General features: G+C 40.4%; 1 protein-coding gene across 6 annotated transcripts in view; it reads left to right on the top strand.

Moving 5' to 3' along the window:
- The window catches only part of nktr (natural killer cell triggering receptor), a 234,456-nt gene that overhangs the window by 177,319 nt on the left and 34,576 nt on the right, over positions 1-22,561 (top strand). For all 6 annotated transcript variants that reach the window (XM_072576348.1, XM_072576349.1, XM_072576347.1 and 3 more), the window contains 4 exons: positions 4,529-4,558; positions 5,556-5,701; positions 11,530-11,749; positions 15,214-15,360. In XM_072576348.1, the coding sequence (XP_072432449.1) occupies positions 4,529-4,558; positions 5,556-5,701; positions 11,530-11,749; positions 15,214-15,360 (543 nt within the window). The remainder of the gene's footprint in view (positions 1-4,528; positions 4,559-5,555; positions 5,702-11,529; positions 11,750-15,213; positions 15,361-22,561) is intronic.

Below are 22,561 nucleotides of genomic sequence, written 5' to 3'. Positions count from 1 at the left end.
ATTACTCTAAGGCTGTCCTTATTTGCTCAGTATGTTGATTTCTCTTGAAAACAAAATGTCTTTGCACTTTCTGAATTATTGTGGAGGGAGGGCAGTGGCTCCTATGAAATCAAAATAATTTTTTTTACCACCTGATGGGGGGGGGGTGTTAAAAGGAACAAGGAGAGAGAGGGGGGAAGGAATGAGGGGATTCTGCTACAAAACCAACATGAAATTAACCAGAGTGTCCATGAAGGAAATTTGAAACTAAAATAGAAAATGCTTGAAGCACTCCAGTCAAGCAGCATTTATGCAAAGAAACAGGTAGGGTAACATTCTGGATCAGTTTTCTCATATCAGAACCCTTTCACCTGGACATTTATTCTAACTTCTCCTCCCCATAGATGCTGCCTGATCAGCTGAGCATTTGCAGGATATTCTGCTTTTAGCAGCAGCATTAATTTTTGTAAGACTATAGCTGGTACAGTACGGACACTGCTCCCATTAAATGGCTAATGTAAGAGAGGAGAGAGACAGCTACTAATTAGGTGAATATCCCATTATTTACTTAAGATTGTCAACTGGAAAAATCCAATTTAAAACAGCCTTCTGTGTTGTGGCCTTAGCAGGGCCCATTTAGTATTTTTTTTTGGTTGCTACCAGCTTAAGCAGATTCTCCAATCAACAGCAATGCAAGATTGGAGTAATGCTAACCCAGTTACCAACTCTTCAAAGCATACTCGAGCCTTTGGTGGTGTTCCCTTGAATCTGTGTGTCAGCCTTACATTTGTAATGCAAGACTAGTAACAGTCTGGCTTTTGTACCTGTCACTGAACCAACATACATCATTGTGATGGTGATTGGCTTCACTACCTCCATCACAGTGATTATTAAATATTATTGCCTTTTAATATGAAAATTAGTGGAGAAAAAAAGACTTTCCCTCATGGAAATGTCCACAAAACAGGTCAAAACTTTAAAATTGGAATTAGGCCATTCTGATGTGATGTTAGAAACATTTCTTTGAACAAAGGGTAATGGAAATCTGCAACACTTTTCTGTCCCAAAAGAAAACTGTTGAAGCTGTGTCAATTGATAATTTTGAAATTAAGCTTGATTTGAATTAAGTAGGACAGTTAACAGTTATGAAATGAAGGCCTTCTGGATTAGAGGTGCTGGAAAAGCACAGCAGTTCAGGCAGCATCCGAGGAGCAGTCAAATTGACGTTTCAGGCAAAAGCCCTTCATCAGAAATACAGGAGTACCTTTATCATGAAATGAAGGCAGGCAGATGCAGTTAAAGTATAGGTCAGCCACACGTCTAATCGAATGGCAGAACAGGTTTGAGGGACTGACCAGCCTCCTTTTGTTCATGTGTTTCTAAATAATGTTTCTGTAATGGTTCTTATTCAAGCTTTCACAATTTATCTATTGTCACATGGGCACAGCACTTCAATCCAAGTGCACATTCAAGGCTTGGTTTCATTTGCCCCTGAATATAAAAGGCACAGATTCGAATAAATCAGCAGCTGCTTTGTGCCAATTTTTGACGAGGACTTCAAGTTTATCTGTCATCTGTAGCTGCTGACCATCACTTAACCTCATCAGATATGACTACAGCATCTTAAAAATTGCTACTGCTTACAGAAAACAATCCTGCTGCAATAATGCAAGTGGAGTTATGTTAATACAAAGATTCTAGTAGAGTCTTCAGCAAAGAATCATAATGTACATTAACAGTTACTGCACCTTCTTGTTCAGTACCAGGAATGCAGCTTCTGGGCCTAAACTTGATGTACAAGTGGCCCATTGGAAATTTAACCAGATTAGCCTGTCATAAGAATGTCCACAAAAATGTAATTTTAGCCTTTGCCTATGCCCAGCATTAATTGTAACTATATATTTATATAATTTTTTTCTTGTATTACTTTATCTAAATACAAGACAGCTAGAAAGCCGCAGAAACTTTAAAGCCTGCTCTTCTTAAGGCCATAAGATACAGGGCAGAATTAGGCCATTCAGCCCATTGAGGCTGCTTTGCCATTTGATCATGGCTGACATGCTTCTCACCCCCATTCTCCTGCCTTCTCCCTGTAACTCTTGATCCCCTTGCCAATCAAGAACATACCTATTTCTGCCTTAAATACATTGCATATGTTCTGAGGGAACATTAGCTTCTTTTTGCAGATGGTTTTCAAAATGAAGAATTCTTATTGCAGTATATTAATCTGGAATCTTTGCAATAAACCTTGGATTAAAGTGTCTGTGATCTTCTTTATAAAATGTTGAGTACGATCTCCGAACTCACTGGTGTAAGTGGGATCTGTTTAAATAATCTAGATGGCACATCCGTACTGTTAAATTACATTGACTCCAGAGATTATAATTCCCATTATTTTAAATATAATGGAAAGAGCAGCTGTATTTTGAAAGTCAATCTGCAGTTGTCATTTATGGAAGGGATGAAGTGGGTGTTAATCAAGATATGTTCTAATGCTCCCCTAATCCACTGTACTAAACACATTGCTTTCATGTTAAACTTGTTGCTTTGTATTACTAAAAGCTTTTGTCATTGTTGCTTGTCGTGGGTTGTACATTTCTAAGGCAACACATTCCAGAAGGTTTCTCACTTCCCAGATGTGCTTTGTACACTGAAAATGTCTGAAAATGCCTAAAACCACAGTTTAAATCATGCCACTTCTCTGAAGTGTCGGAATTTTGCTTGAAGAGTGTTAGTATTTTAGTCCTACGTCTATAGATTGTCTGTTTTTTCAATGTATATAATTCCAGCTGTGCAACCTCCAAATGCTCTTAAATGGATTTTATTAATGAATAATAATAGGGCACAGAACTGTAGAAGACAGAATCAACTTTAAGTGGTTCGGATTATTGAACAATCTAAAAGTTTAATTGATTCCTTTTATTCTTCCATTTAAATTTTTAGTCAGCATTTTCCAACAAGAGAGTTCCTCCTTAAATCCTCAATTTTTGCTATTCAATCATGCCCATGTGACTCTTAGTAACTCAGTGATATGGTATTCCTTGCTAATCCAGCAGATGGTGCTTGTCTGGAACAACACTGTTACTGTCGTGTGATGGATCTTACCTTGGGAAAGCTTAATTTGTAAGACATGGCAAGGCAATACTTTTCAGAAGGGCAGTTTAGATGTAGAGAACGCTTGGGGTTAGTGTATTGAAAACATATCTACCCTCTACCTAATTTTTTGTTCTTGCTTATGATTAACCACAGAAATTGCTGCAATAATGATAGGACCTTCCAACTTTATTAAATTATCAAACAGATGTGTTTTATATAGTTTATGCAGTAGCTAAAATTTGCAGTGTTGAGTTGGGGATAGTCTTGCAAAATTTGTGAATTTAATAAAGGGCATGATGAAAATTTAATTGTAAACCATCAAATAAGCAAAGTTTATCTGTTTGTGCATTTGCCATTGCATTTAAACTGCTGCCTCTGATATAACACTAAACCAGCACATGACTGCTTGGAAACCAATACAAGGAAATGTTTCAAATGAAAACATTTGACTACTGATGAATTGGATTTGGTATAATTGAGGTCCAACAGCACTAGCTATTTAAACACGCACAGCACCATGAAAATATTCAAAGTGGGCGGCATGGTGGCACAGTGGTTAGCACTGCTGCCTCACAGCGCCAGAGACCTGGGTTCAATTCCAGCCTCAGGAGACTCTGTATGGAGTTTGCACATTCTCCCCATGTCTGCGTGGGTTTCCTCTGGGTGCTCCGGTTTCCTCCCACAATCCAAAAATGTGCAGGTTAGGTGAATTGGCCATGCTAAATTGCCCATAGTGTTAGGTGAAGGGGTAAATGGGGAATGGGTCTGGGTGGGTTGCACTTCGGCGGGTCGGTGTGGACTTGCTGGGCCAAAGGGCCTGTTTCCACACTATAAGTAATCTAATCTAAAAAAACCTTTAAAATTCCCTCTTCTATCAAAAATAAATAGACCCTGTCAGAAATAATTTGAGCGACAATGGAGAGAGGCCATTTGAAGGTTTCACAAGTGTATCTATTTTTAATCAGATCACCAAATAAACTTCCCTATGATTTAAACTAAGAAGTTTATTTTTGTTATTAGTTGTTGTAGTGGCTTTGACATTCACAGCTTCAGCCCCAGTGTCATAGCTCAGTCTTGGAAACTAGTTGGTGGTCATGAATTAACATTTGAACTCCTGAATTAAGCTGAAAGAAAGCCCATTATAAATGGAACACAAGGCTCTGATACACCACGATAAATGTTTGTGTTTCAGGATGTTAATGGAAAGGTTAAGATTGTAGACTAAGTTGATGAAAACATCAGCCAGTGCATGAAGAGCAGTTTGTCTGTGATTGAATTACTTTTGACTGGCAGTTGTTTGAACTAACTATTTTCTCTCTTTCTTGCATATTTTTAAATATCCTTCCAACCCTGACATTAAAATGATCCTTACCTCTGTGCCTGAATTCATGACACCCTTCCTATTCTTTTTTCAAATCATCCTTCCCAAAAATGGAATTTTTCAATGGAACAGAACGACAAAGCCAGCTCCGCATCTCGATGGGTAGGTCTCATTGTCTTTGTATTGTCCAAAGATGTTTTACTTTTATAGCAGTGCATATAACTTCTAGTCCAAATTGTCTTGCTCAACTTCAGTGCCTGCAGTTGCTGATGCTATTGTTATTGCGACCTGCCTGGTATTTGCAGCTTAGCTTCATAACTATCTTACCTGGCTGAACTAACAATGGCTGATTCATTTTGTCATAAGGTAAATCTTCAATCTAATGGTGAAGCATTCTGCAATTATGAGTAGCATCAATTTTAGCTATGAGATTGGTTAACATATTTGTAACATATTTATATATTTGGTTTCATCCTCTGATACTTGGGTGGCTCAGTGGTTAGCACTGCTGTCTCACAGCATCAGAGACTCTGGTTTGATTCCACCCTCAGGTGACAGTTTGTGTGGAGTATGTACATTTTCCCTGTTTGTGTGGGTTTCCTCAAGGTGCTCTGGTTTCCTCCCACAGTCCAGAGATGTGTGGTTAGGTGGATTGGCCATGCTAAATTGGCCTGTAGTGCCCAGGGAACTGTAGGTTAGGTGGATTAGCCAAAGGGAATGTGGATTTATGGGAATAGGTGGTGTCTTGGTCTGGTTGGGATGTTCTTTGGAGGGTTGGTGCAGACTCTGAGCAGAATGGCCCTTTTCAGCTCAAGGGATTCTATGATTCTACTATCTCAACTGTAGTAACAAAATCATATTTGAAAATATACCATTTGATTCTGATTCTCTTCTGGTGTATTGAAATTATAATTATTAGTTCAGAGTCTGTCTTCAGTTAGCTTTTGTCCAAATACATAGTGCAATGAGATACAATAAATGAGAAATGTTCAGTGGTAAATTTTAATATTGTTGTATCCCAACTCCTAAGAACTAATTGATAAACCTCACGGAGACAAATTAATATTACTCATCCCAATCTTTTAGTACTCCTTAAATATAGCTCCTATAGCTTTGCAGGAACTTTAACGCAAAATCCTTTATAAACTCTGGTTTCTAGTGTACATGTCGTCTTTGGCCAAGTCATAACTGGATTCGACACAATAAAAGAAATAGAAAACCTGAAGACAGATGCTGCCAGCCGACCATATGCAGATGTTCGAATCATTGACTGTGGGGAGTTTGTCCCTAAATCTGCAAGTCATGGTGAGTTTTCTTGTTTATGTATTTAATGAGTATTATTTACAATCTTCTCTCACTGTGCATCATGGATGTTGCCCTGATAAACTCGTACAGTGATATCCCATGACTATGATGATTGACTTCTCCTGTATGTGCCGTAGAAGCTTTCCAGTCTATGAATGATAAGGATGACCTTGCTAATTAGAGTCAAAATATGTTTCTTTCTCATGGGTTGCTTCTTGAGATTTTTCTCAAAGGCTACATTTTGGTTGCAGGAGCTCCTTTCTCAATTTCATTAATTCCTTCATTCGGTAATGCGACCACATAATAAATCTGAATTTGTATAAAAGATATTTGGGCTTGCACAGATAAATGAAGAATTCGACTGTGTTCCTTATCATTACTGCAGGTTGGTTGGCTCAATTTATTGCATGACTGGTTTGCGATACAGTGATGCCAATAGTGTGGGTTCAAACCCAGCACCAGCTAGGTTATGTTCCATGAAGGAATCTTCTTCTCAACCTCTCCCCTCAAATGGTAACTCTCAAATCAAGCTAATACTGGTCATCTCGCTCTCTAATGAGAGAGCAGTCCTATGGTCCAGTAGGATGACCACAATCCTTGCCTTTTTAATTGTTACTTAAACTTAAATCCACAATGCACAAGTTAAATATTCATTTCAAACAACACCATATTTAAACTGGCATGCAATAAAAGCAACAAATAGCAACAATTTTTTTTAACATAACTGACACGCACCTTTACTCAAAAAGCTCTCATCACAAATATGTGTTTCATGGATTAGTGAGGTCACAGCTAAACAGTTGCATATTTATCTTGAACACAAATGAAGCTGGTAACAGCAGTATGTTGGATTAGTAATCGAGTAACCCAAATAATGCTCTGGAAATCAGGGTTCAAATCTCACCATGGCTTATATGGAATTTGAATTCAAAATCTAAAATTAAGTGTATGGATGATCATGAACTATTGTGATAAAACCCATCTGCTTCACTCATGTCCTTCAGGGAAGGAAATCTAATGTGACTACGTGTGAATCTACATGTGACTGCATATAGTGTGTTTGGCAATATGGTTGACACTGAACTGGGTGGATTGCCTGACCTCAACAAAAACAACAGCAAACTCAGCCCTGTCAACTCTGAAAAGTGCTTGTTACTAACGTGAGGATTAGTGCTCACTATAATTTGGAGAGAGCTATATCACAGACTAGTCAAGAAACAGCCTGCCATAGTCATAATCTCACAACCTACAATGTCACAGATGCCACAGTCACCAATCCCTGGGTACGTCTTCTCCCACAGGCAAGATTGACCCAACATATGAAGTGGCAATGTCATACAGGAGGGGCATCAGGTCAATCATGGGCAGGGAAACCTCCTGCTAATTGGCATCAGCTGCCCCAAGGGTAGCAGATGAATCAAGTCTGCTGTACGATGACCACCACTAAGAGGAAGCACTGAGGGTAGGAAGGATGCACACAAGGCCATCATCAAGAGCGCTTGGTAGCATCATTATTGACCAAGCTGGTTGAGTCCTAAAGAATATAGTTGCATGACCAGATCTATGACAGGTTATGAGGGAACCAACAAGAGGAGAAAACATACTTGCTGTCCACCTCACCAGTCTGCCTGTCACAGGTGCATCAGTCTATGTCTGTATCAGAAGGAGTCACTACCATACAGTTCTGTTGAAATGAAGTCCCAAATCCATTAGACAATAGGTGCAAGAGAAGGCCATTCTGCCCTTCGAACCAAAACCACCATTCAATATGATCATGGCTGATCATCCTCAGTCAGTATCCTGTTCCTGCCTTATCCCCATAACCCTTGATTCCACTATCCTTAAGAGCTCTATCCAACTCTTTCAAGAAAGTATCCAGAGACTTGGCCTCCACAGCCTTCTGGGGCAGAGTATTCCATACACCCACCACTCTCTGGGTGAAGAAGTTTCTCCTCAACTCTGTTCTAAGTGGCCTACCCCTTATTTTTAAACTGTGTCCTCTAGTTCAGGACTCACCCATCAGTGGAAACATGTTTCCTGCTTCCAGAGTGTCCAATCCTTTAATAATCTTATATGTCTCAATCAGATCCCCTCTCAGTCTTCTAAACTCAAGGGTATACAAGCCCAGTCGCTCCAATCTTTTAACGTAAGATAGTCCCACCATTCTGGGAATTGACCTTGCGAACCTACACTGCACTCCCTCAATAGCCAGAATGTCTTTCCTCAAATTTGGAGACCAAAACTGCGTACAATATTCCAGGTGCGGTCTCACCAGGGCCCTGTACAGCTGCAGAAGGACCTCTTTGCTTCTATACTCTATTCCTCTTGTTATAAAGGCCAGTATACTATTAGCTTGCTTCACTGCCTGCTGTACCGGCATGCTTGCTTTCATTGCTGATGTACGAGAACACCTAGATCTCGTTGTACTGCCCCTTTACATAACTTGATTCCATTTAGGTAGTAATCTGTTCTTGCCACCAAAGTGGATAACCACACATTTATCCACACATTTATCCACATTAAACTGCATCTGCCATGCATCCGTTTACTCAGCTAGCCTGTCACACTGTATTCTCCTAACAGCCTCTTCACATTTCACCCTGCCACCCAGCTTTGTGTCATCAGCAAATTTATTAATATTACTTTTAATACCTTCATCTATATCATTAATGTATATTGTAAAAAGCTGCGGTCCCAGCACTGATCCCTGCGGCACACCACTGGTCAACGCCTGCCATTCCAAAGGGGAACCGTTTATCACTACTCTTTGTTTCCTGTCAGCCAACTAATTTTCAATCCATGTCAGTATTTTGCCCCTAATGTCATGTGCCCTAATTTTGCTCATTAACCTCCTATGTGGGACTTTATCAAAAGCTTTCTGAAAGTCTAGGTATACGACATCCACTGGATCTCCCTTGTCCATTTTCAGAGTTCCAGCCTCAAAAAATTCCAGAAGATTAGTCAGGCATGATTTCCCCTTCATAAATCCATGCTGGCTCTGACCTATCCTGTTACTGCTATCCAGATGTGTCGTAATTTCATCCTTTATCATTGATTCCAGCATTTTTTCCACCACTGAGGTCAGACTAACTGGTCTATAATTCTCTGTTTTCTCTCTCCCTCCTTTCTTGAAATGTGGGACAACATTAGCCACCCTCCAATCCGCAGGAACTGATCATGAATCTATAGAACATTGGAAAATGATCACCAATGCATCCAAGAATTCTAGAGTCACCTCCTTCAGTACCCTGGGATGCAGACCATCAGGCCCCGGGGACTTACCAGCCTTCAGACCTAACAGTCTCTCCAACACCATTTCCTGCCTAATATAAATTCCATTCAGTTCAGGTCCTTCAGCCACTATTACATCTGAGAGATTGCTCATGTCTTCCCCAGTGAAGACAGATCTAAAGTACCAATTCAACTCTTCTGCCCTTTCTTTGTTCCCCGTAATAAATTCACCCGTTTCTGTCTTCAAGGGCCCAATTTTAGTCTAAGCCATTTTTTTTCTTTTGACATACCTAAAAAAGCCTTTACTATCCTCCTTTATATTTTTGGCCAGTTTACCTTTGTGCCTTATTTTTTCTTTGCATATTTCCTTTTTAGTAATCCTCTGTTCCTTAAAAGCTTCCCAGTCCTCCAGTTTCCCACTCATCTTTGCTATGTTATACTTTTTCCCTTTTGTCTTTATATGGTCCTTAACTTACCTTGTCACCCGCGGCCATCCCTGCCTCCCCTTAGGATCTATCTTCCTTTTTGGAATGAACTGATCCTGCATCATACCCAGAAATACCTGCCATTGTTGTTCAACTGCCATCCTTGCCAGGGTATTGCACCATTGAACTTTGGCCAGCTCCTCCCTCATAGCTCCATATTTCCCCTTATTCAACTGAACTATTGTCACTTCTGATCCTACCCCCTCCCTTTCAAACTGCAGATTAAAGCTAATTGTATTGTGGTCACTACCTCCAAATGACTCCTTTACTTCGAAGTCCCTGATCAAATCCGGTTCATTGCACAATTGAGAATACTGCCCGTCGTGTTGTGTAACACAGCCAGTGAGTTAAGTGGGACAAATCTAACAATTTAAGACTTTGCATTCATGTAGTGTTGTGGGCCAAGAGCACCAGCAGAATTATTCTCAAACACACTCTACAACCTCAGGGTCTGGCACATACCCCACCTTTACCATTAATGATAAGCAGGAGGATCAACCCTGATTCATTGTAGAGTGCTGGACGGCATTCCAGGAACAACACCAAGCATGTCTAAAAATGAATTGGCAAATTGGCAAAGCTAGAACACAGGGCTACTTGTGTGCCAGCCAGCATAAGCAACAAGTGATATACATAACTGAGCGATTCTACAACCAGCACATCTAATGTAAGCTGTGCAGTATTGCCATATCCAATCATCATTAGTAGTGTTTAATTAATGGAGAAGGAGCCTTTGCAAATATTCCTATCCTCAACTGCGGGGGAACCCAACAAATCAGAGCAAAAGATAAGTCTGAAGCATTTGCAACAGCCGTCAGCAGGAAGTGCCAAAAGAATGATCCATCTTGGCCTCTCTCAGAGGTCCCTAGCATCATAGATGCCAGGCTTGAGTCAATTTGACCCATTCCACATTTCATCAAGAGATAGCTGGATATTGACTACTGCAAAGGTTATGGGCCCTGATAACTTTCTGGCAATAGTATTGAAGATTTGTGTTCCAGAACTTGCCATGTCCATGCCACCCTATTCCAGTAAAGCTGCAACGTTGGCATCTATGTGGCTATGTGAAAATTTCCTTTATACAAAAAAAAGGAAACAAACAACTTAGCCAATTACTATCCCATCAATCTACTCTTGGTCATCAGGAAAGTGATGAAAGGAGTCCCCAACAGTGCTACTATCAAGCAACATTTGCTTAGCAATGACCTTTTCACTGACTCCAAAGGTGAGCTGAGAGTGATTGCCCTTGGACAAGTGTCACATTCCTGGCATTTAGAAAAAAATGTTGCTTTTGGAGGCCAATCATTTCAGCTCCACGTGAGTTCCTCACGGTAGTTTCCACACCCAATTATCTTCAGCTGTTTCATAAGGTCAGAAATGGAGATTTTTGTTGATGGTTGCTCAGTGTTCGACCAATGATGGTGGAGCAGAAATAGACCTTTCAATATCAAGTCTACTCTGCCATTCAGTGCGATAATGGCTGATCAGCTGAGTCTCATTCGCAAAGCCTTGAATACTGAAGCCATATCTGTTCCCAAACCTCTGCAGTCTCCCCCCTCTTACCTTGCAATCTATCTCCCCTTTTTTTTAAGTCTCTTCCCTCCTGTTTGTATTCCCTCTCTTTGCTGCTGATGGTCCCTACTCACTGCCTTGCTGACCACTTCACTGAAGGAGCAGGACAGTGAATGATGTGGTGAGTGATACACAAAGAACTCCTTCCGAGTGCTACCTCGATAAACTGGGTTTTCGAATTCATTTTAGGTACTAAGTTGCTACAGGAAATGAACATGAAGTGTGAAGCCATAAACAAGTTCTTTGGCATTACTGACAGTCACTCATGGACTGCAATTGCATGGGCAGTGAAGGTGGCCCCTGCAATTGCATCAACAACAAATGCATCTTATTATTAAACATTCTCGAAAGTCTGAAATATGATGAGCAGCAATCAATGCCCATTCTGAAAAATATCCATAGACAACTACTGACTGACTGTTTTCCTGTCCCTCAGCCAATGTTGTATCCATCTTGCTACTGTCTCTTATTCCATTATCTATAACTTGCCTCACAAGTCTTTTATGTGACACTTATTGAATACTATCTCATAATTTACAGTGACTGAGCGCAGGAAAAAGGTCACTACTTCCTACTCTTCACATGAATCTGAGACCAGTTCAGATTCTTCAACATCTTCCAAGTCATCAGACTCTGAGTCAGAAACCGAAGAAGAAAGGGAAAAGAGAAGGAAAAGGAAGAGGAAGATGAGAAGCAAACATTCAAAAAGACGGAAAGAAACCAGAAGCAAAAAGAGAAAAATATCTTCCCATCAGAAGAGGTACAGTAAAATCTTTTTAGCCATTTCTATGTAAACTGTGTGCTGGTTGTCTATTATATAACTGAATTATTTTGTAATAATTTCCTATCTGAATTCTGTTGTAAAATTTAGATCCATCTGGGAAATTAAGGTAAATTTGTGTAGCTGTTTCAGTGCAGCCTTTTATTGCTTTGTTCCTTAAAATCACCTTTTCAGTTAAGAACAAAACAGGACACTAAATAAGGAAGTCAGTGATTTTAAAACTTTGTTCCATTGTCAGGGCCAGTTATCTCGAAGTAGCTTACATAAAGTGACAGTGTGTTGTGAGTAGCTTCAAACAAGAATGCTGGGCCTGAGAAATTCATGGAAACTGGCAGAAAGTGCAATATTGAAAGGCTGCTGTATTATAGGAAGTGGATTAGTGATGCTGGAAAAGCACAGCAGTTCAGGCAGCATCCAAGGAACAGTCTGCTCCTCGGATACTGCCTGAACTGCTGTGCTTTTCCAGCTCCATTAATCCAGAATCTGGTTTCCAGCATCTGTAGTCATTGTTTTTACCTAGTATTATAGGAAGTGTCAACCTTTGGATAGAGTTTTAATCTTTGTCTTTTTCAGTGATTCAAGGCATCTTAAAATTCCTAGAACATAGAAGAACTTGAGTCTGCTCTGCCAGATAGTAGTGGTCATGGGTTTGGAAGGTGTCTTCTGAGAATCTTTCATGAACTTCTTGTTACGACACGGGATAAACCCTTCTGCTATTTAAACCAGCCACACAGAAAAGATGCGCCCTGTGCTGTTATGTGTTAAAATTCGAGAAGCAAAGAACAATCCCAGAGGTCACTATTTTAAAGTAAAAATTAACAACTTTAGTCTTTAAGTCCAACAGAGGATATTAAAACCAACAACTATTTACAACTCCTTTCTCTTAAAACCTATCTTTTATCTCCCACTCTACAATACTAGTCTGATTAAAATAAAATTGAGATTTACAAAAGAAAAATCACGTTTCAAAACCAGTCGGCTTTGTCAGTTCTCCTTTGTAGATTTTCCTCTGAGGCCAACCTGGAGAGAATTTACAATGTTCTGCTGCGCAAACTCCCCACAGACAGGTACCTTTCAGGAGCTCTTCAGCGAGCAATCTACATTTGTTGGTCTTTGCCAGTTCTCAGTGTTATATTGTTACCTTGTTCTGTACTTTGTCAGTCCTTGCTAGCTTTTCAACTTTCTTAAAGGTACAGTACACCTCTGCACCTTCATACACCACCCCCTTAAGAAAAAAATGAACCATCCTAATGAAAAGATGGCTTCATTTTTTTTCCCTCTATTCCTTAACCACCATCATGACATACATATGACTTTAACCTAAGTTCATAGTAACTTCTTCCCACATAAGTATAACATTGAATAGATGCCAATCTTATCTATACTTTATCAGTTAAATCCGTGATAACTCATCTGTGATTACATTCTCAAGACCCGCAACATGTATGATATGTAAATTAAAAGTGTGTAACATAAGACTCCAATGAAATAGTCTCATATTCTTATCTTTAAAGCGTTCCAAGCATGTTAGAGGATTGTGATCCGTATACATGTTGTTCGTAACATACATGTTAAAATGTTGTAAGGCCGATACCAAACTCAATAGTTCTTTTTCGATCGTGGAGTATTTTCTCTGGTGGATGTTGAGTTTGTTCAAAAACTAACCAACTGGCAGTTCAGTCCCATCATCATCTCCCTGCAGCAGTACAGTTCCAACTCCTTTGTCTTTAGAATCGATGGCAACTTTAAAAGGTTTTGAAAAGTTTGGTGTAGCTAAAACTGGTGCGATGGTCCAAGGTTTAAATCCCAGATGAGCCCTCAAAATGTTACGACACTAGGTAAACTCCTCTGCTGATTTAAACCAGCCGCACAGAAAAATTCACCCCCGTGCTATAATCAGTTAAAATTCGAGAGGTAAGAGAGCTACCCCAGAGGTCATTATTTAAAGTAAAAATTAACAACTTTATTCTTTTAGGTCCAACCAAGAATATAAAAACCAAAAACTATTTACAACTCCTTTCTCTTAAAACCTATCTTTTACCTCCCACTCTACGATACTAGTCCAATTTTTTAAAAATTCCCAATTAAGATTTACAAAAACAAGTTGTGTTTCAAAACCAGTCAGCCTTGCCGATTCTCCTTTGTAGATTTTCCTGTGTAGATTCTTTCCAGGTCAGTCTCAATATTCTGCTGCGCAAACTGTCCACAGACAGGTACCTTTCATAGAGCTCTTCAGCTAGCAGTCTACATTTGTTGGTCTTTGCCAGTTCTCCCCCCAACTGTTCAAAATATCCAGTTTTATGCCCTAAAACATTGGATCATTCATTAATTTTAATATTATCAAAATAATAAATTCAAATTTGATTGGATTTTGATATCTTGGCATTATTTAAACTGGCCGAATTTGAACTTGTTTTTTTGTTTCATGGCAACCCATCTGCTGCAATTTGTTTTGACCAAATGTTACATTGTTACCTTGTTCAGGATTCGCTGTGCTTTCTCAGCCCTTGCTAGCTTTTCAACTCTCTGAAAGGTACAGTTCACCTCAACCTTCATAACATTCTGAAGTACATCTTGTAGCTGGCATACACTGCTGCTGTTGAGCGTCGATGGTGGAGGGAGTGGATGTTTGTGGATTTGGTACCAGTCGAGCGGGCTGCTTTCTTCTGGATGGTGTCAAGCTTCTTGATTGTTGTTGGAGCTGCACACATCCTCTGAAGTAGAGAGTATTCTATCACACTCCAGACTTGTGCCTTGTGGATGATGGATTTTTGGGGAGTCAGGAGGGGACTTATTCAGTGGAGGATTCTTACCCTCTGACCTACTCTCTATTGGTAATGATTCTGTTATCTGGGTGTCTTGGGTCAGCATAGACAAGATGGGCAAAATGGTCCATTTTTGTGTATATCATTTATTTAGTGCTATGGTTTTATCATTCCTACCTCCTCTAGGTCTGCCCTTCGTTACTTAAATTATCCCATTGCCATTCCTTTTGAACTGTATCTTTGTCCCCTGAGTAATTTAGCCTTGGCCTATCTTTCACTTTATCACAGACTTGCTCTCTTTAAGTCTTCCCACCAGAAGTCCTTTCCCCTACCTAGGTATTTGCTTAAAACATGTGGCATTTCTGACGTTTTCCAGTTATGATGCAAAATGATGAACCTGAAGCATTCAGTTTTCTCTCTGCAGATGCTCCCAGATCTACTGAGAGTATTTCTAGCATTTTTTGTTTTTTATGCTTCTTAAGATTTGCCTGTGGATTATTCTTTAACAATAGATGTGCTTAAAGACATGGTGCTATGCAGAATCATAGCTTCAAATGTTGTGTCATTTTGGAAGCTGTATATTTTGTATATTGCTTTTTAAATGGTCTCTGGATGTATTTGATTGTGCTTGAACAACTGCAGTTAGTGAGCTTCATTCTGACTTTCTTGCTGCATCAGTCACAATGGTGTAGATGAAGAGGATGATAAAGACAGAGAATCAAACCCAAAGCGACAGAAACTGTCGGTAAGGCCTGAAGAGATTCCTCCAGTACCAGAGAACAGATTTCTGCTCAGGCGGGATTTACCAAAACCAGATACTGAACCGTGAGTGAACTGTAGAGACATTACTTACAATATGCTGTGATTTTTAAAAATAATTATTGACAAGAAAGAAATGTTACTCTGCATCGATCTGTGCTAACCCAACGTCAAAGGGACTTGGCAAACTATAGTTTGTTAACATAATTCACTTGTTAGATTTGTACTAATCTTTAACAAGATTTTTCCATTCAGGAGATGGAAACCATTTTTAATGCAGTGGTGGAAAATTATTTAGGACATCGTTACACAGTTCAGTAGAGTGAGCATGGTTTTATGAAAGGAAAATAATGTTTAACAAATGTCTTAATTTGTTTCCAGTTCTAATGAGGAGGCTTGATAAAGGGGATCAGTAGATACAGTGTATATGGATTTCCAAAAGGCATTCTGTGAGATGCCACATTAAAAGAGTATTGCACATAAATGCAACTTAGATATTAGCTTATAGAGGAGTAGTTGACCAAAGCAGAACATCAAGATAAATAGGTCATTTTGAACTTGGCAAGCTGGAACTCATGGTCTGCTGCAGGAATCAGTGCTGGCCTTCAGTTGTGGACAATATATGCTGTTGATTTGGATGAAGGGCTCATTTGCATTTGGCTAGATGGAATGCAACAATTGGTAGAAAAATCAGAGAGCACAGTGTCTGCAAAGAGATTTAAATAAGTTAAGTGAGTGATTAAAAACTTAGCAGGTGTCTTATCATGTGGGAAAATGTGAGGTTATTTACTTTGTCAGGAAGAATAGAACCAAAAAACATTATTTGAATGGAAAGGAATTGCAGAATGTTGAAATACAAAAAACCTTGCACGTATGGTAAATAATTATGAAGACAAGTGGAATGTTGACCTTTATTGCAAGGGGAATGTGTTGCTACAGCTGGTCGAGATTTTGGTAAAATATCATAAAAATGGTAACTCCACATTGAGGACAGGAGGTATGCCATTTGGCACCTCAATCCCGGTCTGCCAGTTTATAAACTAATGTTTAATCAGAATGTGACCTTAACTGTACTTTTCTGAATGCCTGCCTTGATCTTTTAGATTAAAAATCTGTTTGACTCAGCCTTGAATATATAAGTGATGCAGCCTTTTTTGTTTCCCGAAGTACGGAATTTGAAAGATGAACAGCTCTTGTGAGAAGAGATTAGATTAGATTATCTACAGTGTGGAAACAGGCCCTTCGGCCCAACAAGTCCACACCAACCCTCCAAAGAGTAACCCACCAAGACCCATTGCCCTCCGACTAATGCATCTAACACTATGGGCAATTTAGCATGGCCAATTCACCTGACCCACACATCTTTGGATTGTGGGAGGAAACCGGAACACCCAGAGGGGAGAATGTGCAAACTCCACACAGACAGTCACCCGAGGCTGGAATCGAACCTGGGACCCTGGTACTGTGAGGCAGCAGTGCTAACCACTGAGCCACCATGCCACTTTTCTTAAATGGGCGACCCCTTATTTTGGAATTGTATCACATAGCTCTAGATTTCAACATTAGGAAATACATTTATAGGAATCCTAAAAAGGTAGCATACAGGTATAGCAAGTATTTACGAAGGGAAATGGGCTGGTGGCCTTTAATGCCTGTATCCTCGGGACTTAAAAGAAGTAGCTGCAGAAACAATGGATGGATTAATTATATTTCTTCCAAAATTCCCAAGATTCAGGCAAGTCTCATCATTTTGGGAATCTGTGAATGTAACAGCCCTGTTCGAGCAAGTGAGGAGACAAAGAAGAATAGGCCAGTTAACCTAACCTCTGTCTTTGGGGAAGAATGTTAAAGTGGTAACAGTATGTCAATTAAAAGTTCAGGATTGACACAATTTTGTAAAATTGAAATCAATTTTGACAATTTCTAACTTTGAGAATGTAACAAGCATGGTGGATGAAGCAGACCCGGTAGATGTCATGTATTTGGATTTCCGAAAGGCATTCAATAAGGTAAAAGACAAGCGCTTATGGTGTTCGCATGATGCAGGACTGCCCAACCAACAGGAAATAGAGTTCAGAATAAATGGCTCACTTTCGTGAGCAGTGCTTGGGTCTTGATGAATTGTATGAAGGCAATGTCAACAAATGTGCTGAAGCTACACGTAGAAGAACAAGTTGTAAGGATATAAAAATGTCTGCAGATGGATACAGAGAAGTTAAGTGAGTATGTAAAAATCTGGTAGATGGAATGTAAAGTGGATCGTCCACTTCAGTCAGCAACCAGGTATAGTAAGCAATTAGGCAATTGTAATAGAACATAGAATAGTATAGCACAGTATAGGCCATTCGGCCCTCAATGTTGTTTCAGCCTTTTATCCTACACTAGGACCAGATTAACTGACATGACCTTCATTCTACTGTCTTCCATGTGCCTATTCAAGAGTTGCTTAAATGTCCCTAATGTATCTGACTCTTCTATCACTACCATACCCACCACAGTGTGTGAAGAATCTACCTCTGACATCTCCCTTAAACTTTCCTCCAATTACCTTAAAATTATGCCCTCTCGTGATAGACATTTCCACTATGGGGAAATGTCTCTAGCTATGCACTCGATCTATGCTTGTCAACATCTTGTACACCCCTATCACCTCTCCTCCTCCTTCGCTCCAATGAGAAAAGCCCTAGCTCCCTCAACTTTTCTTCATAAAGACATGCCCTCCAGTCCAGGTAGCATCTTGGTAAATCTCCTCTACACCCTCTCTAAAGTGTCCACATCTTTCCAGTAATGAGGCGACCATAATTGACACAATATTCCAAGTGCAATCTAACCAGGGCTCCAAAACGCTGCAGCATAACCTCATGGATCTTAATCTCAATCCCCCTCCTAATGAAAGCCAGCACACCATACACTTTTTTGACAGCCTTATCAACTTGGATGGCAACTTTGAGCAATCTATGGACATGGACTCCCAAGATCCCTCTGTTCCTCCACGCTGCCAAGAATCCTGCCTTTAACCCTGTAATCTGCATTCAAATTCGACCTTCCAAAGTGAATGACTTCACACTTTTCCAGGTTGTCCTCCATCTGCCACTTTTCAGCCCAGTTCTGCATCCTGTCAATGTCTCGTGGCAACCGATACAGCCCTCCACACTATCTACAACTCCACCATCCTTTGTGTCATCGGCAAACTTACTAACCCAATTTCCTCATCCAAGTCCGTTACAAAAATCACAAAGAGCAGAGGTCCCAGAATCAATCCCTGCAGAACACCATTGGTCACCGAGCTCTAGGATGAATATTTTCCATCTACCACTACTCTCTTCTATGGGCCAGCCAATTCTGTATCCAGACAGCCAGATATCCCTGTATCCCATGCCTCCTTACTTTCTGAATGAGCTTACCATGGGGATCCTTATCAAACACCTTGCTAAAATCCATATACACCACATTCTCTGCTCTACCTTCATCAATGTGTTCTGTCATATCCTCAAAGAATTCAATGAGGTTTGTGAGGCATGACCTGTCCCCCTCAAAGCCATGCTGATCATTTCCAATCAAACTATGTTTTTTAAGTAATCATAAATCCTATCTCTCCGAATCCTCTCCAATACTTTGTCCACTGACTGGTCTCTAATTCCCACGATACCCCTACTCACTTTCTTGAAGAAGGGAACAACACTTATCACCCTCCAATCATCTGGCACTACTCCAGTGGATAGTGAGGACAGTCGAACTTCTGGGACAAGCCAAACAGAGAACAGCCAGGGAATTCCTAGAGGCATGGCACTCATCCACAGATTCAATCAATAAGCACATTGACCTGGATCCAATATACCAACCACTGCAGCGGACAGCTGGAACTGACAACCAGAAGCGGCAGATACAAATCACTATAAATGCCGGAGGAAGCATCACGGGAGGCTCCCAAGCACTGAGGATGTCACCTAGACAGGGAACGAAACGTCTGCAACACAAATTCCCAGTTCGGCGAACAGAACCACAACAACATTCGTTAAGGACCTCCTCTAACTCCTCCGACTCCAGGCCCAAGTTCCCTCGACTTTCCCTGATTGGCCCTACCCTCACTCTGGCCATCCTCTTGTTCCTCACAAGTGCAGAACACCTTAGGGTTTCCTTAATCCTACCCGCTAAAGCTTTTTCATGTCCCCTTCTAGCTCTCCTAAATCCATTCCTCAGTTCCTTCCTGACGACCTTGTAACCCTCTAAAGCCCTGTCTGATCCTTGCCTCCTCGACCTTCAGTAAGCTTCCTTCTTTTTCTTGCCTAGATGTTCCACATTTCTTGTCACCCAAGATTATTTCAGCCTATCATCCGTTCCTTGCCTCAGTGGGACAAACCTGTCCAGCAAGTGCTTCCTCAACAGCCTCCGCATTTCTGTAGTGGCTTTATTGTTGTTTTATAAAAATGGAGAAATCCTGACACAGCCATGATGAGATTTATGAGATCTCACTGAGAAAATTTTGTAGTTTTTGTCACTTTAAAGGACATTTCTATATTGGAATCAGTGTTGCAAAGGTTCACTAAGCTAACTTTTAAGTTGAATAGATTGTCTTATGAGAAAAGGTTGACCAGGTTGAACCTTTACTCATTCTACTCATTGGCAAGTAAAACATTGAGAGGCAATTTTATTGAAATATTTAAGATTCAAATGAGGCTTGTCAGAATATTGCTGAAATGAATTTTTTTTAGGTTTTTTCATGGGATGTGGGCATATTTGGCTGGTCCAGCATTTATTGCTCAGAGGGCCGTTAAGAGTCAACCACATTTTTGTGGGGTCTGGAGTCACATGCAGGCGAAAGTGGGTATTGCAGATGCTGGAGATTAGAGTCAAGATTAGGGTGGTGCTGGCAAAGTGCAGCAGGTCAGGTAGCATCCGAGGAGCAAGAAAATCAACATTTCAGGCAAAAGCCCTTCATCAGGAGTTGCATGTAGGCCAGTCCAAGTCAGGATGGCAGATTTCCTTTCCTAAAAGACAATAGTGAACCAGAGGAGTCCTTCTGACAATCAGCAATGGATTCATGGTGCTCATTAGACCCTTAATTCCAGGTTCTTTATTGAATTGGTTCCCATAACACAGCTAAGTTTCTGGAACAATAGTCTAGTGATCTTACCACTAGGCCTTTGCCTCCATGGCAAGTTTGACCTTGTGAATGAACTTGGAACTGCAGTGCTTGGTTTCAGGACCGGGGTCTCCCATTTATTGCAAAGAAGTAGAACTTTGTGTCTCTCAAAGTCAAGAATTTTGGAATCCTTTACCCCAGAAGTCTATGGAAATAGTCATTGAGTACATTCAATTTGCAGTGAGCTGATTTTTGAAATATAGGGGAATCCAGGGTTGAGTGTTGAAAATGCATATTTAAGGACCATGAGGAACTGGAAAGTGGAACAGTTTGGAAGTTCTAAATGAGAAAGGATTTACCTAGGTTTTGAAGAGTTACGTGATTCCTTTGGAATGAATTCTGACTCACTTGCTAATTACTGAGAAGTCAAGTAACTTTGGAAAGAAAACATATACAAAGCTTTTAAGAGGGGGAAGAAAGAGATTTAATTACTGCACAGACTTTGGTTTGGTGCTAAAGGCTGCCTAGTAATGCTTTTCAAGAGTTAGTTCCTGTTTTCCCTAGGAAACTGGCTGTGTCAGTAGAAGAAAAAAGACCTTCAAAGTATACAATAGGTGACTTTGTCTATCCTGAAAAGTAAGAGGAAATCTTAATGGCAAGTCCAGCTGCACAGATCTCAATCTGTTGAAAGTATTTCTGGGAACCTGAGAAAGTTCCACTCAGGTTAGCAACATGGGATTAGGATATCATAGCAATTACAGAAACATGGCTCAGGGATGGGCAGGACTGGCAGCTTAATGTTCCAGGATACTAAATGCTGCAGGAAGGATAGAAAGGAAGGCAAGAGAGGAGGGGGAGTGGCATTTTTGATAAGGGATAGCATTATAGCTGTGCTGAGGGAGGATATTCCTGGAAATACATTCAGGGAAGTTATTTGGGTGGAACTGAGAAATAAGTAAGGGATGATCATCTTATTGGGATTGTATTTTAGACCCCTGAATAGTCAGAGGGAAACTCAGAAACAAACTTGTAAGGAGATCTCTGCTATCTGTGAGAATAATAGAGTAGTTATGGTAGGGGATTTTAACTTTCCAAACATCGACTGGGACTGCCATAGTGTTAAAAGTTTAGATGGAGAGGAATTTATTAAGTGTGTACAAGACAATTTTCTGATTCAATATGTGGATGTACCAACTATAGAAGGTGCAAAACTTGACCTACTCTTGGGAAATAAGGCAGGGCAGGTGACTGAGGTATCAGTGGGGGAGCACTTTGGGGCCAGCGACCATAATTCTATTCATTTTAAAATAGTGATGGAAAAGGATAGACCAGATCTAAAAGTTGAAGTTCTAAATTGAAGAAAGGCCAATTTTGACGGTATTAGGCAAGAACTTTCGAAAGCTGATTGGCGGCAGATGTTCGCAGGTAAGGGGACGGCTGGAAAATGGCAAGCCTTCAGAAATGAGATAACAAGAATCCAGAGAAAGTATATTCCTGTCAGGGTGAAAGGGAAGGCTGGTAGGTATAGGGAATGCTAGATGATGAAAGAAATTGAGGGTTTGGTTAAGAAAAAGGAAGCAAATGTCGGGTATAGACAGGATAGATCGAGTGAATCCTTAGAAGAGCATAAAGGAAGTAGGAGTGTACTTAAGAGGGCAAAAAGTGGACATGAGATAGCTTTGCCAAATAGAATTAAGGAGAATCCAAAGGGTTCTTACAAATATATTAAGGACAAAAGGGTAACTAGGGAGAGAATAGGGCCCCTCAAAGATCAGCAATGCAGCCTTTGTGTGGAGCCACAGAAAATGTGGGAGATACTAAATGAATATTTTGCATCAATATTTACTGTGGAAAAGGATATGGAAGATATAGACTGTAGGGAAATAGATGGTGACATCTTGCAAAATGTCCAGATTACAGAGGAGGAAGTGCTGGATGTCTTGAAACTGGTAAAGGTGGGTAAATCCCCAGGTTCTGATTAGGTGTACCCGAGAACTCTCTGGGAAGCTAGAGAAGTGATTGCTGGTCCTCTTGCTGAGATATTTATATCATCGCTAGTCACAGGTGAGGTTTCAGAAGATTGGAGGTTGGCAAACATGGTGCCACTGTTTAAGAAGGGCGGTAAAGCCAAGCCAGGGAACTATAGACCATTGAGCCTGACCTCAGTGGTGGGCAAGTTGTTGG

This window comes from Chiloscyllium punctatum, chromosome 8 (genome assembly GCF_047496795.1).
Source record: "Chiloscyllium punctatum isolate Juve2018m chromosome 8, sChiPun1.3, whole genome shotgun sequence".
Lineage (NCBI taxonomy): Eukaryota > Metazoa > Chordata > Chondrichthyes > Orectolobiformes > Hemiscylliidae > Chiloscyllium > Chiloscyllium punctatum.
This window is presented reverse-complemented; position numbering and strand designations above follow the sequence as displayed.